At 40.9% G+C, this 15310-nt stretch overlaps 1 protein-coding gene across 4 annotated transcripts in view; it reads left to right on the top strand.

Moving 5' to 3' along the window:
- The window catches only part of cep152 (centrosomal protein 152), a 52927-nt gene extending 38489 nt beyond the window's left edge, over positions 1-14438 (top strand). For all 4 annotated transcript variants that reach the window (XM_034176231.1, XM_034176229.1, XM_034176230.1 and 1 more), the window contains 9 exons: positions 3930-4061; positions 4154-4795; positions 4912-4987; positions 5127-5294; positions 5393-5477; positions 11599-11681; positions 12723-12879; positions 12965-13068; positions 13183-14438. In XM_034176231.1, the coding sequence (XP_034032122.1) occupies positions 3930-4061; positions 4154-4795; positions 4912-4987; positions 5127-5294; positions 5393-5477; positions 11599-11681; positions 12723-12879; positions 12965-13068; positions 13183-13973 (2238 nt within the window). In that variant the 3' untranslated portion in view covers positions 13974-14438. The remainder of the gene's footprint in view (positions 1-3929; positions 4062-4153; positions 4796-4911; positions 4988-5126; positions 5295-5392; positions 5478-11598; positions 11682-12722; positions 12880-12964; positions 13069-13182) is intronic.
- The last annotated feature ends 872 nt before the right edge of the window (positions 14439-15310 follow it).

The raw sequence follows: 15310 nt of genomic DNA, 5'->3' as shown, positions 1-15310 counted from the left end.
CAATCAACATCTTTTGCAACATTGCGTGATGATTTACCCTCTTTTAAGAGTTTGATAATCCTCTCCTTTGTTTCAATTGACATCTCTCATGTTGGAGCCATGATTCATGTCAGTCCACTTGGTGCAACAGCTCTCCAAGGTGTGATCACTCCTTATTAGATGCAGACTAACAAGCAGATCTGATTTGATGCAGGTGTTAGTTTTGGGGATGAAAATTTACAGGGTGATTCCATAATTTATTCCTCAGAATTGAGTGAGTCCATATTTTTTTCCCTCTGCTTGGTCTAAAAAAGTAACCGCTACTGACTGCCACAATTTTTTTTTTTTCCTGATTTCTTATAGTGTTTCTTAAAGCCAGAAAGTTGCCATTTGAAATTACTTTAGTTTTGTGTCATGTCTGTGATCTGCTTTTTTTTTTCTACAAAATTAAACAACTGAATGAACATCCTCCGAGGCCGGTGATTCCATCATTTTTGCCAGGGGTTGTACATGTACTTGTATTGAACCATATGGTACACACACGCAGTGTTTCAGTGAGCAGAACTGTACACAGAATACACAGTACAATTCTGCATAGTATGATTGTACACACACGCATATTTATGTCCGTAAATTACCGTCAGTTCACCAAACTGCACTGTATCCCTCTGATCTCATGATCTGTACAGGATGAGGTGGGATCAACCCTGTCAGCCTGCGCGCTGTGTGTGAGTCGAACAGAGGGAACAGCGAACCAGCCATTTGAAGCAAGCGAACACATTATTCCACCCAGAAACTTTAGAAGCATAAATGGAATTGGTTAATTTATAGGGATGTGAATCGTATACAACTGACCATTTGATTCAGAATCAATTTTCGATTCAAAGAGCTCTGAGAAATAGTTACATTACTTAAAAAATGTTTATGTTTAAGAAAATGCAGCTTTACTTGGTTAATCAAGTGATTCTAGATGTAAATTTACTTATCTGCTTTGGTCGTTTGGAGTTAGCTGGCAGTTTAGCGACGCGCTGGTCAGTAGTCGGCAGATAACGCTGCTCCCCTCTTTTAGCTCTGGGTGATGGCATAGCATGTGGGCTTGCGGATTTGAAGTGTTTCCAAAGTACTTGACTTTCATTTTGCAGATTTTGCACATTGCATAAGTCATGTCAAGCTCCTTCTTACGCAGCAAATAATAAAATCCAAAATGCGCCCAAACATTTGCCTTCAGCAAAGATGGTGCTGGCTGAATTAGCTTTTCCTCCGCCATGCTAAGCTACAGCCACTGAACTCTGGAGCTCATGAGTGTTTGACGCACGCCTCCCCCACCCCCGTGGGGACGCTGTAGTACAGAAGCCGTTGCATGACAAACAGTACATGCAGCGAGTAAGCAAGAAAATGTTTTTAAAAATGCTTTTTAAAAATCGATTCTTGGACATTTTGGATCGATTCAGAATTGTAATAAATAAGAATCGCGATTCGGACGTGAATCGATTTTTTTTTTTTTTTTTTTTTCCGACACCCCTATTAATTTACTTTTTCCTTCTGAAATATGAACCTAAAAGCCAAATGATACTGATGCACATTTTTGTTGAATCGATGTCCCCAGATGTGATGAGTCCAATCATTCAAGTTTAGAAGGAAACGGTAAATTAATATATACAGTATACAGTAGTGTTCAGAATAATAGTAGTGCTATGTGACTAATGTGACTAAAAAGATTAGTCCAGGTTTTGAGTATATTTCTTATTGTTACATGGGAAACAAGGTACCAGTAAATTCTCACAAATCCAACTAGACCAAGCATTGATGATATGCACACTCTTAAGGCTATGAAAATGGGCTATTAGTAAAAGAAAGTAGAATAATAGTAGCATCTGCTGTTGACGCTACAAACTCAAAAAAATTATTAGGGCCTGACTAGGACAACGTCCTACGAGGACCCTGTTGTAATGTTCAAACTGCTTTTTTAGCAATCCTGTGAATCACTAAACTAGTATTTAGTTGTATAACCAGTTTTCCATGATTTCTTCACATCTGCGAGGCATGGAGTCAGTGAACTTGTGGCACCTTTCAGGTGTTATTCCACTCCAAGATTCTTTAACAACATTCCACAATTCATTCACATTTCTTGGTTTTGCTTCTGAAACAGCTTTTTTGATGTCACCCCACAAGTTCTCAATTGGATTTAGGTCCGGGGATTGGGCAGGCCATTCCAAAACATTAATTTTGTTGGTTTGGAACCAAGATTTTGCTCGTTTATTAGTGTGCCTGGGGTCATTGTCTTGTTGAAACACCCATTTTAAGGGCATGTCCTCTTCAGCATAAGGCAACATGACCTCTTCAAGTATTTTGACATATCCAAACTGATCCATGATACCTGGTATGCGATATATAGGCCCAACACCATAGTAGGAGAAACATGCCCATATCATGATGTTTGCACCACCATGCTTCACTGTCTTCACTGTGAACTTTGGCTTGAATTCAGAGTTTGGGGGTCGTCTCACAAACTGTCTGCGGCCCTTGGACCCAAAAAGAACAATTTTACTCTCATCAGTCCACAAAATATTCCTTCATTTCTTTTTAGGCCAGATGATGTGTTCTTTGGCAAATTATAACCTCTTCTGCACGTCTTATTTAACAGAGGGACTTTGCGGGGGATTCTTGCAAATAAATTGGCTTCACACAGGCGTCTTCTAACTGTCACAGCACTTACAGGTAACTCCACTTACAGGTAACTTACAGGTATTCTTCTATCCATTTTGATGGTTGTTTTCCATTTTCTTCCACGCGTCTGGTTTTTTTTTTTTTTTTTTTTGTCCATTTTAAAGCATTGGAGCTCATTGTAGATGAAAAGCCTATAATTTTTTGCACCTGCGTATAGGTTTTCCCCTCTCCAGTCAACTTTTTAATCAAACTACACTGTTCTTCTGAACAGTGTATTGAACGTCCCATTTTCCTCAGGCTTTCAAAGAGAAAAGCATGTTCAACAGGTGCTGGCTTCATCCTTAAATAGGGGACACCTGATTCACGCCTGTTTGTTCCACAAAATTGACAAACTCACTGACTGAATGCCACACTGCTATTATTGTGAACACCCCCTTTTCTACTTTTTTTTTTTTTTACTATTAGCCCAATTTCATAGCCTTAAGAGTGTGCATATCATGAATGCTTGGTCTTGTTGGATTTGTGAGAATCTACTGGTACCTTGTTAATCTTTTTAGTCACATAGCACTACTATGTGACTATATATATACACAAAGCCAAAACCCACAAAATTTATAATAATTCCTACAAAGGTACTTAAATCCTACTTAAACTTCAGTCTGTGTACAGTCATTTCCCAAAGTTTCAGTTATTTTGGCTGCTTTGCATAAAAGTCATGTTCTTTCAAAATCATTCTCCAAATAGTATGATTTGTTGGTGAAATAGGCCTCCAGGTAAAATGTCTTTTCTGTGGTTAACCAAAACATGTTGTGGACGACTATTAGAATAATCATCTTCCCTGTTTGAAACTGCCAACACCTGTTGGGAGTGTCAAAGTGGTGGATTCGGTGATGTGCACCAATGAATGCTCCTTGACCTGACCTGTGTCACTGTTTGAAATGAGGGAATAATCATGCCAGTGGGCTTGGTAAAAGATTGTCATTTATTCATTATGTGTTTAACACCAACAGGGATTTTGTTGTTTAAAAGGTTTATTACAAAATTAATGTACTGCTGAAATGTTTGGGCTAACATAGACAACAGAACATCTTGTGGCAGATCCAAAAAAGGAGTTTATGGCATTTTAAAACATTTCCTGTCCACTCAATCTACTTCTCTTTTTAGAATTTCTTCTTCTTCTTTTTAGTTTTTTCCTCTCAATACTTGAGGCGGTTTTATTTTCTTATGATTTATTGTTGAGATGAACATGTGTCATAGCTGACATAAATGTGGCATTGTCACAGGTTGAAGGGGCATTAACCAGAGCCTATAGTCGCTGGATTGAAGAGCTGACTTCATTACCAGAGTATCAAGCTACTGTCCAAACAGAGAAGGAGAAATGGGAAGAGCTCCAAGAAAAATACATACAGCAGCGGGTGACCCAATCTTCCATCTTGTTTACTTCAAAATCACCTGACTGGTGTAGAGTTTTTGTGTTCTGATTGTGCGTCTTTCTTAACTCTGTCAGGTGTCACAGGCCTTGAAGGAAGCAGAGGAGCAGTGGAATAAGAGGGATAAGGAGCAGCTGGAGGATCAGAGCTCTGGGGCCCAGAGGGTGAAGATGCTCCAAGAGGAGGTGGTGATGCTTCAGAATCAGTTAGAAAGAGTGAGGAAAGAGCAGGCTGCCCTGCTGAAGGCTGAGCTGGCTGGAGCTCGAGCCGCCTGGAACCGAGACAAACAGCAGGAGATTTCCATCATCCAGGCCCGCAGTGAGCAGCTGTATAACACCAAACTGCAACAGCAAGCCAAGGCTCTGGAGCAGGATTTGCAGCAGGCTAGAGAGAAGGCTGAGCTCCAGAAGAAGGAGACGGAGGCTCAGCTGCAGCAGACTCTGAGGGTCCGACAGGAGGAGTGGAGCCGTCAGCTGACTGAAAAGGAACAGACCCAGACAAAGAAGATAAGGGAGGATTTGGTAGCAGAGCTTCAGATTGAGCTTGCAGAGATCCAGTCACAACTCTGCAGGGATTCCCGAAAAGATCAGCAGAGGGTCGAAGAAACCAGCAGGATCAGCAGAGCCTCCTCAGTTGGCTCATTAGCACCCATCATCCAGAGCTTCTGCAAAGACATAATCAGCAGGGCTGTGTCTCAAGCTAAAAAGGAGTGGAAAAAAGTGAGTTTTTGGGGGCGGGGGCTGCTGTTCAAAACTGGAATAAATCAGTTAGTCATTAATTCACTTACAGTTTTATGAGGTGCTTTTATGTTTGTGGCTGCGTTTTACTCTCATAGGTCACTGAGGACAGGATCAGCCGCATCTTAAAGGAAACTCAGGAACAGCATCAGAAAGAAGTTGAGAAAATTCAAAGTATGTCATCACAATGACTCCATTTACTCTCAGCACTGAACACGACACTGTTACAGCTCTCGACTTCAAACCATGTGACACGCACAAATAAGACATTTAAATGTCCACTGGAGGCTTACACTTTGCTGTCCTGTCACAGACTGTATCTCACGGAAGAGAGACGAGGACAGTTGCAAAACAGAGAATGCTGAGGCTGTAGCTAAACTCCAGAAAAAGGTCCAGGAGCTCCAGAGACATCTGGAAAAAGCGTGTTGCCAGCTGCAGAACAGCGTACGTGAGCACAAGGCTGCCATACAGCGTCTCAACGGTATGTTAAATACTTTGCTCAAGGGTATTCTTTTTTTTTTTTTTGGAGCGTGCACTGCATCTGTTCATATTCATGGGATGCATGACTATTTATTGCAGAGGAACATGAACGTGTTTTACTGAAGGCAAAGGAGGAGCATCTGCAGCAGCTGGAGGAAGTGAAGAAATCCAAACAGTCCTCAGGGTTTGTCTTTTTCTGTTGTTTCTCTGCTTAGTCAAAGCTCCCATAAAATATAATATGTCTGCTGTTCTAGTTTTTTACAGTGAGGAAAATAAGTATTTGAACATCCTGTGATTTTGCAAGTTCTCCCACATAGAAGTCATGGAGGGGTCTGAAATTTTCATCTTTGGTGCATATCCACTGTAAGAGACATAATCTAAAAAAAATGCGGAAATCACAATGTATTTTTTTTTTATAATTTATTTGTATGTTACTGCTGCAAATAAGTATTTGAACACCTACCAACCAGCAAGAATTCTGGCTCTCACAGACCTGTTAATCTTTCTTTAAGAAGCCTTCTTATTCTGTACTCTTTACCTGTATTAATTGCACCTGTTTGAACTTGTTACCTGTATAAAAGACACCTGTTCACACACTCAATCAATCACACTCCAACCTGTCCACCATAGCCAAGACCAAAGAGCTGTCTAAGGACACCAGGGACAAAACTGTAGACCTGCACAAGGCTGGGATGGACTACAGGGCAACAGGCAAGCAGCTTGGTAGAAGACAACAACTGTTATGATTATTTATTAGGAAGTGGAAGAAACACAGGATGACTGTCAATCTCCCTCAGTCTGGGATTCCATGCAAGATCTCACTTTGTGGGGTAAGGATGATTCTGAGAAAGCTCAGAACTACACAGGAAGACCTGGTCAATGACTTGAAGAGAGGTGGGACCACAGTCACAAAGATTACATTAGTAACACATGATGCTGTCATGGTTTAAAATCCTGCAGGGCAGCAAGGTCCCCCTGCTCAAGCCAGCACATGTCCAGGCCTGTTTGAAGTTCACCAGTGACCATCTGGATGATCCAGAGGAGGCATGGGAGAAGGTCATGTGGTCAGATGAGACCAGAATAGAGCTTTTTGGAATCAGCTCCACTTACCATGTTTAGAGGATGAGAACAACCCCAAGAAAACCATCCCAACCGTGAAGCATGGGGGTGGAAACATCATACTCTGGGGGTGCTCTTCTGCAAAGGGGACAGGATGACTGCACCGTATTGAAGGGAGGATGGATGGGGTCATGTATTGTGAGATTTTGGCAAACAACCTCCTTCCCTCAGTAAGAGCATTGAAGATGGGTCATGGCTGGGTCTTCCAGCATGACAATGACCCCAAACACATAGCCAGGTTAACTAAGGAGGGGCTTCGTACAAAGCATTTCAAGGTCCTGGAGTGGCCTGGCCAGTCTCCAGACCTGAACTCAGTAGAAAATCTTTGGAGGGAGCTGAAACTCCAAACCTGAAAGATTTGGAGAAGATCTGTATGTAGGAGTGGACCAAAATCCCTGTTGCAGTGTGTGAAAACCTGATGAAAAACTACAGGAAACGTTTGACCTCTGTAATTGCAAACAAAGGCTACTGTACCAAATATTAACATTGATTTTCACAGGTGTTGAAATACTTATTTGCAGCAGTAACATGCAAATAAATTATTTAAAAAATCATACATTGTGATTTACGGATTTTTTTTTTCTTTTTCTTTTAGATTATGTCTCTTGTGGACATGCACCTAAGATGAAAATTTCAGACCCCTCCATGATTTCGCTGTATGTCTGCTGTACACCTTTGCATGTCGAGAGTGTTTTAAGCATGTTTAAAGTGCCTTAAACATTAGCACAGTTATGGAAAAACTGCTAAATCATATTTGAATTAATCCAAATAAGTACAATGTGTGGCTACTTTTCACTTTCAAAAAGATATACTGGTTATTTGTGTTAGTAATTTCTTACATAAACTGTGGTCTTTCACCTTGATCAAAGGAAGTGCTTGGTTCAGCCAAGTGAGGCTCTCTTTTCTAGATTCTGCCCACCTGGCCTTTAGGTTACACATTCGTAGTTGAAATAAGATGGGTTGATTACATTATCTGTGAACTCAAAGTAATATACACATCAGATCAGTGAGGACCTTTTTTCTGATATTATCCTAATCCAGGGGCATTCAACTCATTCCAGAAAGGGCCGAGAGGGTGCAGGTTTTCTTTGCAACCACAGACTCCAGCAGCTGATTTCACTGATTAACTGAATCCATCTGCTCAAAATGATGATAATCAGTGAAATCACCTGGTATAGTGGCTGGTTGCCAAGAAAACTTGCACCCTCTCGGCTCTTTCGGGAACGAGTTCAATGCCCCTGTCCTAATCCATGCATCAGTGATGGGAGTTTTCTGTAAATTCCCAGAAATCCAGTTTTATACTTCCGTGGCGAATGTTTCCGGGTTATTTTTGATTTCCTGGCCTGCATTGGATTTAGTCTCTGGTCTGACTTCATAATGTTCATATTTATAAAAATCATTTGAAAATGTCTCTGGTGAGATGCCACAGTGGATATTAAGTCTCACATTTTCATGTCCTGATCCGAGACTGAAGGATAAATGCAACATCCCGTCACTTGTCCACACAGCAACCAATGAGAGACGCAGTTACGGATTTTACAGTGAATTCCACATCATGTTGAAACTACAAAGCAGATGGATGGAAATGTTCTGCTGCAGGGAGACTATTTAAAGTTCATCAAGAATAAATTGAAATGGGCCTGGTTTGAGCAAAAGGACCAAAACTGACCCAACTTTTTTTTTTTTTTTTTTTTTTTCTCATCGTTTGTAGAGAAAAGCCAACACTCCCAGTAAGTCTTTGATCTTACTATATCATGTTTTTGACGGAATTTGTTATTCAAGTTACTTCACACAAATCAAAATCGGTCTTTGGGATAAATTTACTTAAAACTGCCTCCATGCAAAAGTGATATGTTGGCCTTCTAAATCTGCATTTTATGGTTTCTTCTGTTAGATGGGTGTGAAATATTCATGTGGAGAGAAATATAATTAACATTTAACATGCTCGTAGAAGTCAAATGTAGATGTGAAAAATATTTGTGCGTCGTTTTGCATGACACATGATTTGTCAGTATCTCAGAAATGCTGACATCAGCACATGATCTGAAATCTGTTATTGCATTTCACAATCAGAATTGAATTTATTGCCAAGTAAGTTTTCACATACAACAAATTCCATCTGGTGTCATTGGTGCATAAACAACAATAAAAAGAAAAGGAAAGAATACTTCTGTAAGAGGTAATTGGTGCATTAACAACAATAACAAGAAAAGAACATAATACTTCTGTAAGAAGTAAAGGAGTCAAATAGGCAAAACTGTGTTCACTGCCAAGTAAATGGGACTGTGCAAAGGCATACAGATGTACAGACCTTTCAGTGCAGGGATGTTCAATCTGTACTTTGTGGGAGTTGGGGGTGCAGGGTAAATGCGGTCTCTGGCATTATTTATAAGTCTTCCTGTGGACAGAAAGAAGCTCCTTTTGTGTCTTGAGGTTTTAGACCTCAGCCGTAGGGGAGGGTGACAAAAAATTTGTGTCCTGGGTGAGAGTGATCATCCACTATCTTCCTTGCTCGCCTCAGGTCTTCGGAGGTGTACAGGACCTGTAGGGATGTCAGATTCCAGTCGCATTTGCATTTCCCATTTATATAACTGAATAATAATCAAATGTAAACCCAAATTGGTGTTCCTGGGAACTAAATGTAAAATTAGTAACTTAATGAACAGAAGCTTTACTTTACTTGGATCAAATTTTATGTTTATTAATTTTCAGAGACTATCGGCTGATATAAAAGCACAACTTGACGAAGTCAAATGTTTAGAAAATGTAGAGATGGAACAGTAACAGTCCAATGCAATTATGGAGTTTTCTGAAATAATAATTATACTGTATTCTAACCATATATTGTCATTTTGCCAATATGAGAAAATATGCTTTTTATGACTAAAATGAGCAAGAAAATTGGACTAAGAAATGGCTCTCATTTAGCTTATTAGTTGCACCAAATTGCATGCAATATTTCAACATTTTTTGGGGAGAGGTCCCTCAGACCCCCCACTGTGTGCTGCAGCCCAGACAACAAGCTATTTTGACATCTACTCCTAATGTATATATTTAGCGTAAAAGTTACTTTACTGACAGCTGCATTCTATAGTGTAGGATGAATGTTAAAAACACTTTGTCCTAATTTTCATAAGTTCCACTGGCTTTAAACAACTAGCTAGACTTAGGACTGACCACCAACCTGAAATCATCAGAGGAAAATTAACAAATTTAAAGTATTGTAATATTTTGTGTTATTAGTACTGTGTTGCATACTGATCATTAAGTGTTAGCTTGCGGCACATTCATGTTTTGCAGAGAAAATAAAACAGAAAAGTTTACATTTACCTATGTGATAAGGATTTAGAAATTGAACACAGAAGAAATGCAGTTGGGTTTGTGTGTTTGTGTTTTATGGAATCTAAATTGAACTGGTTCTCTTCAGCGGTCAGATTGGCAGTACACCCATCCATAAAGTGTTATACGAGGTCTGTCCATAAAGTAACGGTCCTTTTTATTTTTTCCAAAAACTATATGGATTTCATTCATATGTTTGTACGTCAGACATGCTTGAACCCTCGTGCGCATGTGTGAGTTTTTCCACGCCTGTTGGTGACGTCATTCGCCTGTGAGCATGCCTTGGGAAGGACTGGTCCCGCCCCCTCGTCGGAATTCCTTTGTCTGAGAAGTTGCTCAGAGCGCTGCGCGACGTCCCGCTCCGTGGGAAGTCCTTAAAGCGACAGAATCACTTCAAAATCTCTCATCAGCCATTAAAATTTTCACCGAAAACCAGCTGAATTTTTCGAACCGTGTCCACTTCGATGTGCCGCACAGGTTTTGAAAAAATTTTGATCAAACAAAGCGCCAGTCTCTCAGCAACTTATCAGACAAAGGAATTCCAACGAGGGGGCTGGACCACACCTCCCACAAGGCGTGCTCACAGGCGAATGACGTCACCGACAGGCGTGGAAAAACTCACGCATGCGCACGAGGGTTCAAGCATGTCTGACGTACAAACATATGAATGAAATCCATATAGTTTTTGAAAAAAATAAAAAGGACCGTTACTTTATGGACAGACCTCGTATTTATTTATTTATTTATTTATTTTCTGACAGTAAGTGCTGAGAAACACTTTATCAGCACTTTCTTAAAAAAAAAGTTCCTCATTAGACCCCCCCCCTTCTATGATAATTAACAGGTAACAACTATAAGATAAGATAATACCTTATTGTCACATCAGAGATCCAGAATTTGTCTTACGTATTCAGTAGCTCCATTACAACACAATGCATAAACAACACAAATAAGACACAGATATTTCACAAACAATCAATACAACAAAAATTTACTCGCATTGCGGCCTTGATAATGTTGCTATGGCTCCTTATTTAGTTTAAGTATCGACTGATGCAGAAAAGAATGTTTCAGTCTGACCTTATTAAACCATCGAACACTGTATCGGCATCCAGATGGAAGGACATATTCACTGCTCAGAACATGGTTAGTGTCAGAGATTGTTTTTTTGCCAGCCTTATTGTGTTGTTGGGATGATATCTGATAATGTGTAGTGAAATTTTTAATTGTGATAGATTATGTTGTGTGGCTGTCGGCTGACTGGACACAAACAGCAAAAGCGAAGCTCTCCTTCCTTAAGGGTTAAAGGTTTTGGTCTGTCTAACTGGTTACCTGACACAATGCTGCAGTAATGTCACAGCACCTTTCTGAAAAGTTCAGAGATTTTCATCTTAATGTGCTCTGTGCGCCCACACAGGAAAAAAAGGTAAAGCTCTCTGAAAAAACACAAAGATTACAGTGTAACTAAATGTGAAATCCTTGAGTCAGTTATCAGCATGAGAATACGCCACGAGTAAACACTTCCCAGTCAACTCACACCATAGTTTTAACTATACAGAAGTGTAAAAATACATGACTATTATTAAATAAATAAAAAACAGGGAAAGTACTTTTATGTTCTTTACATTCGTATCATGTTTTGTAAAGTGGTTTCCAGTGATGTAACCTGTGTGTTCATATTGAGCTCAAAGCTTAAAATGAAGAAATGATCAGTTACAGATGCATTTACATGACAGCTTTAACATGCCACAAACTGCTTTCCTGGGAAGGAAAATGAGGGGTTGTTATTGCTTTTAGTCACAACAAAATGTTAATGACCTCAGATTTGTTGTTATTGTTCTTTAAAGGAGTCCTGATCACCAGCAGAACCTGCAACTGGGTCTGGAGGAGATGACACAGCAGTACTTAATGACTGTGGAAAAGATCAGAGGTTTGTCCTGATGCTGTTCAATAATAGTGCAGCAGATGACAACAATCCTTCAAATGGTGATAAAAGCGCCAACTTTGGTACAAATGCTCCTGCCCTGTATGTTTTCCATGTCAACCTACTCAAGTCACACCTGTTTTTTTGTTTTGTTTTAAGTGTCTGCTGTCAGTTGTTGATTGGCTGAGCACACCTGATAGTTAATTGCCTGAGAGTGGATCAGGGAGAGTTCAAAAACATGCAGGGCAGGTGTCCTCCAGGAACAGGGTTGGAGACCCCTGGTTTGGACTGTCTGTGACTGAATGTTATGGAGTTATGGGGTAAAGACATCTAGAATGGTGACAAAGGTCCATTTCAGTTTGTACAGGGGTCAAAAGTTAAAGTTGCTCCAGTTTTGGTAAAAAGTGCAGATTATTGGTTGAACTAATAATTTGCTTCACTTTTACCAAAATGACCCCTGTACAAACTGAAACTGACCTTAGTCACCAGTGACTAGTGCAGTAATTAGTGCTGTTTTTACCCCATAACTCTATAACATTCAGTTACAGACAGTCCAAACTATACCTTTTTGGAATCTTTATGATCACACAAATAATGTGGTGCAGTTTTCAGTATGACTGGTGCATGTTTTAATTTTGACCCTGTGTAATTCTTCTATTGACCCCTACCTGACTGAAAATTCAAGTGGCTAATCTGTGTTTTCAAAAGGGGAATGTCTAAGGAGTATTTGTGCCAGATTTGATGCTTGTATCACCATTTGCAGTATTCCACTGTCAATATTCTTTTATCTGCTGCACTATAAATGTTTGTAATCCACAGTTTAGACAGTTGGTTGTTTTTGTTCAAGATTGTGTTCTAAAATACACAGACCTCTGAAACCTTTTGTGTATCACAAGCAGATGACTATTCATCCCAGCAGAACATTTAAAACTACACACTCTTGTTCTACAAGTTGATGTTAGTGTGAGATGGACTTCTCTGTTTGTATGTGCTTTCGTCTGACTATAGCACGTGCGCCTCGATCTAAGAATATGGTTTGTGTGGCAGGAGACATGCTACGTTACCTCCAGGACAGCAGGGAGCGAGCAGCAGAGATGATCCGTGTGGAGGTGCAGAGGGAGCGGCAAGACACTGCCAGGAAGATGCGGCACTATTATTTGACCTGTCTGCAGGAGTTACTGCAGGACGGAGAAAACGCTACAGGGTAAGACACCACATGTAACCCAGCAGTGTGTTTGCTTCAGCACAGTGCCTCAAACTGACGGTGCCCGTCTGCCTGTCGTCCTCAGGGCCGAAAAGAAAATCATGAATGCAGCGAGCAAGCTGGTGGCCATGGCCAAAGTGCTGGAGACGCCAATCAAAAGTAAATCTGGAAAGAATTACAGTTTACCAGGTGAGTGCTTGTGCAGGAATTGTGAGAAAGACATATCAGTGTGGGCTAGATTTACACACGCACGCACGCACATATAAAATCACTGCAGTAATTATGTTTGTGTTGTGTTGGCAGGTTGTTCTACAGCTGTTATCACGTCTGGTTGCACGCCGAGTAGAAAGGCAGATCTCAGTAAGAATGCGTCCACAGCGACAGCTGACATCAGACCAGGAGAGAGAAACCACAAAGAAAAGCCCGACTCGGGCCTGAATCCCGGCGCTGCAGTGAGGACTAAACCTGTGACTCAGACAGGCCACCAGAACAGTTCTACATGTGATGAGGGTTTAGCAAATATCCAAAAACTTTTCAGCACTTCCAAACCCGCTCTACACAAGGAAGTGCTGTCCCACTTGCAGTGTCACACAGTGTCTATTAGCAGTAAGAGCAGGGAGCGCTACCTGCAGGGGGGAGACACTAAGGTGTCAGAAAACCGTCCCAGGTCACAGCCCTTTCTCCTCACGGAGGCTCCCATCAGAGAGGAGAGGCAGGCTGACTGGAGCATAACCAGCAGCGACTCTGAAACAGGGTTCCATGTCCCCAGAGTCTCCTATTCAGGGAGGAAAGTGGAACCAGTGAAGCCGTTTTCAGTGTCAGGCAGGGAGTCTGGAGAGTTTGGAATCCTCACACCAAACCCGCCGGACATGACTATTTACGACGAGATCGCCAAGCTGTCTCCACACACTCAAACGTTACATTTTCCCGTGGTGAAGATGAGTGCCCACAGAGAGCCCACCCCTGGTTCTGAGGCAGAGACTCAGCGTGCAGTTTGTTCTGCGGCGTTCTTTGAGCTGAAGCAGTCGCAGCAGGACAGTGGCTTCGAAAGTCCTGTATACCGACTCAAAGGACAGAGTGAAGGAGAACTCTGAGCGCAGAGACTGACGTCTGATTGGAGTCGACAGATTCAGTCATCTTAGCAAATAGTGCCTTTAAAAAGTGTTTACTGTTTACGCGTTGGTTGACGTGCGTGGAGGGTTGTTGTCCCGTGTTAATCAAACACGGCTTGCTTATCTTAACCGTCAGTGCTGACGTGCTGATCTGTTAACCTCTGAGTACGTCCAGTGTTCAGACGTGTTCTGTGCCTGACAAGCAGTCAGTAAACAGCATGCACAGTGAAGAACGTCAGGCCAGATTTAGAATCTGCTCACAATTTCTAACAGTCACATTGTGAACTTTGTGGCCTCTGGATAAGAGCAGGGTTCCTTTTCTCTAACGTGACTCCATATTTAAAACATTTCATATCACATTCATAAGATGCTGTGTGTGCATAGTACAGATGTTTTTTTATATATATATTGTTTAAATGTTTTAATAAATCTTAAGTTTATTTTATGAAATCTGAAGGTTTATTTGTCATGAGCTAAATCTCAACAGCAATGCAAACTGTTGAGACAGTGAGAGCACTTAGAGTTCATACCTAGGCCAAAGTCCAAGTCATATTTTATCTGTGCTTAAAGCACAAGTGCCCTTTTTAATAACCTTAGTTATATTAAAACATTTAATAGCCACACCTCTGTTCCACTCAACCTTGATAATTGCATTGTATGAGAAATCATGCTTTCAAAAATATTGTTGCAAAATGAGAATCAATAGTACTCAAACAGCAGAGCTGTAAATTATACTCAAAATTCTTTGTTTGTACCTTAAAATTGCACCATCTAGTTTTGAATGTGTTGCATTTTATAATCACAGCATGTGCTGCTGGTGATGATATACTCTGGACAATAATTTACCATGTGCTGTATCTGCTGGAGCTAATTTAATTTAGTGCCAAATCACAACATAAGCCACCCCAAGGCCCTTCACAGGAGTAAATTCGAATCCTAACAACCCCTCTGAGCAAGCACATAGGCAACAGTGGTAAGGCGAAAAATTCCCTCAGGTGTTTTTTGAGGAAGAAACCTCAAGCAGAACAGATTTGGAGAAGTGACCAACTGCTTAGGCCATTCCAGCAGCAAATCTCAAACAAAATACAGCAAAGACTTGTCAAAGCAAAAACAAAAACATTCATATTGTAAAATGTCCATTTGCCATCGTGGCCCACAGTTCTTCACAAATGGTAGAGATCATCCTCCTGGAAATTCACTCCAGAACATCCTCAGACAGGATCACTAGATGGTTACTACTCTCCACTGCAGCCATCAGCAAAGGGTCCGATGATCACTTCGAACACAGGACGAGCCCAATTAATCAGCCGGAACAAACC

The sequence above is a fragment of the Thalassophryne amazonica genome, chromosome 8 (genome assembly GCF_902500255.1).
Source record: "Thalassophryne amazonica chromosome 8, fThaAma1.1, whole genome shotgun sequence".
NCBI lineage: Eukaryota > Metazoa > Chordata > Actinopteri > Batrachoidiformes > Batrachoididae > Thalassophryne > Thalassophryne amazonica.
The sequence above is the reverse complement of the archived record's forward strand: the minus strand, read 5'-3'. Positions and strand labels throughout refer to the sequence as shown.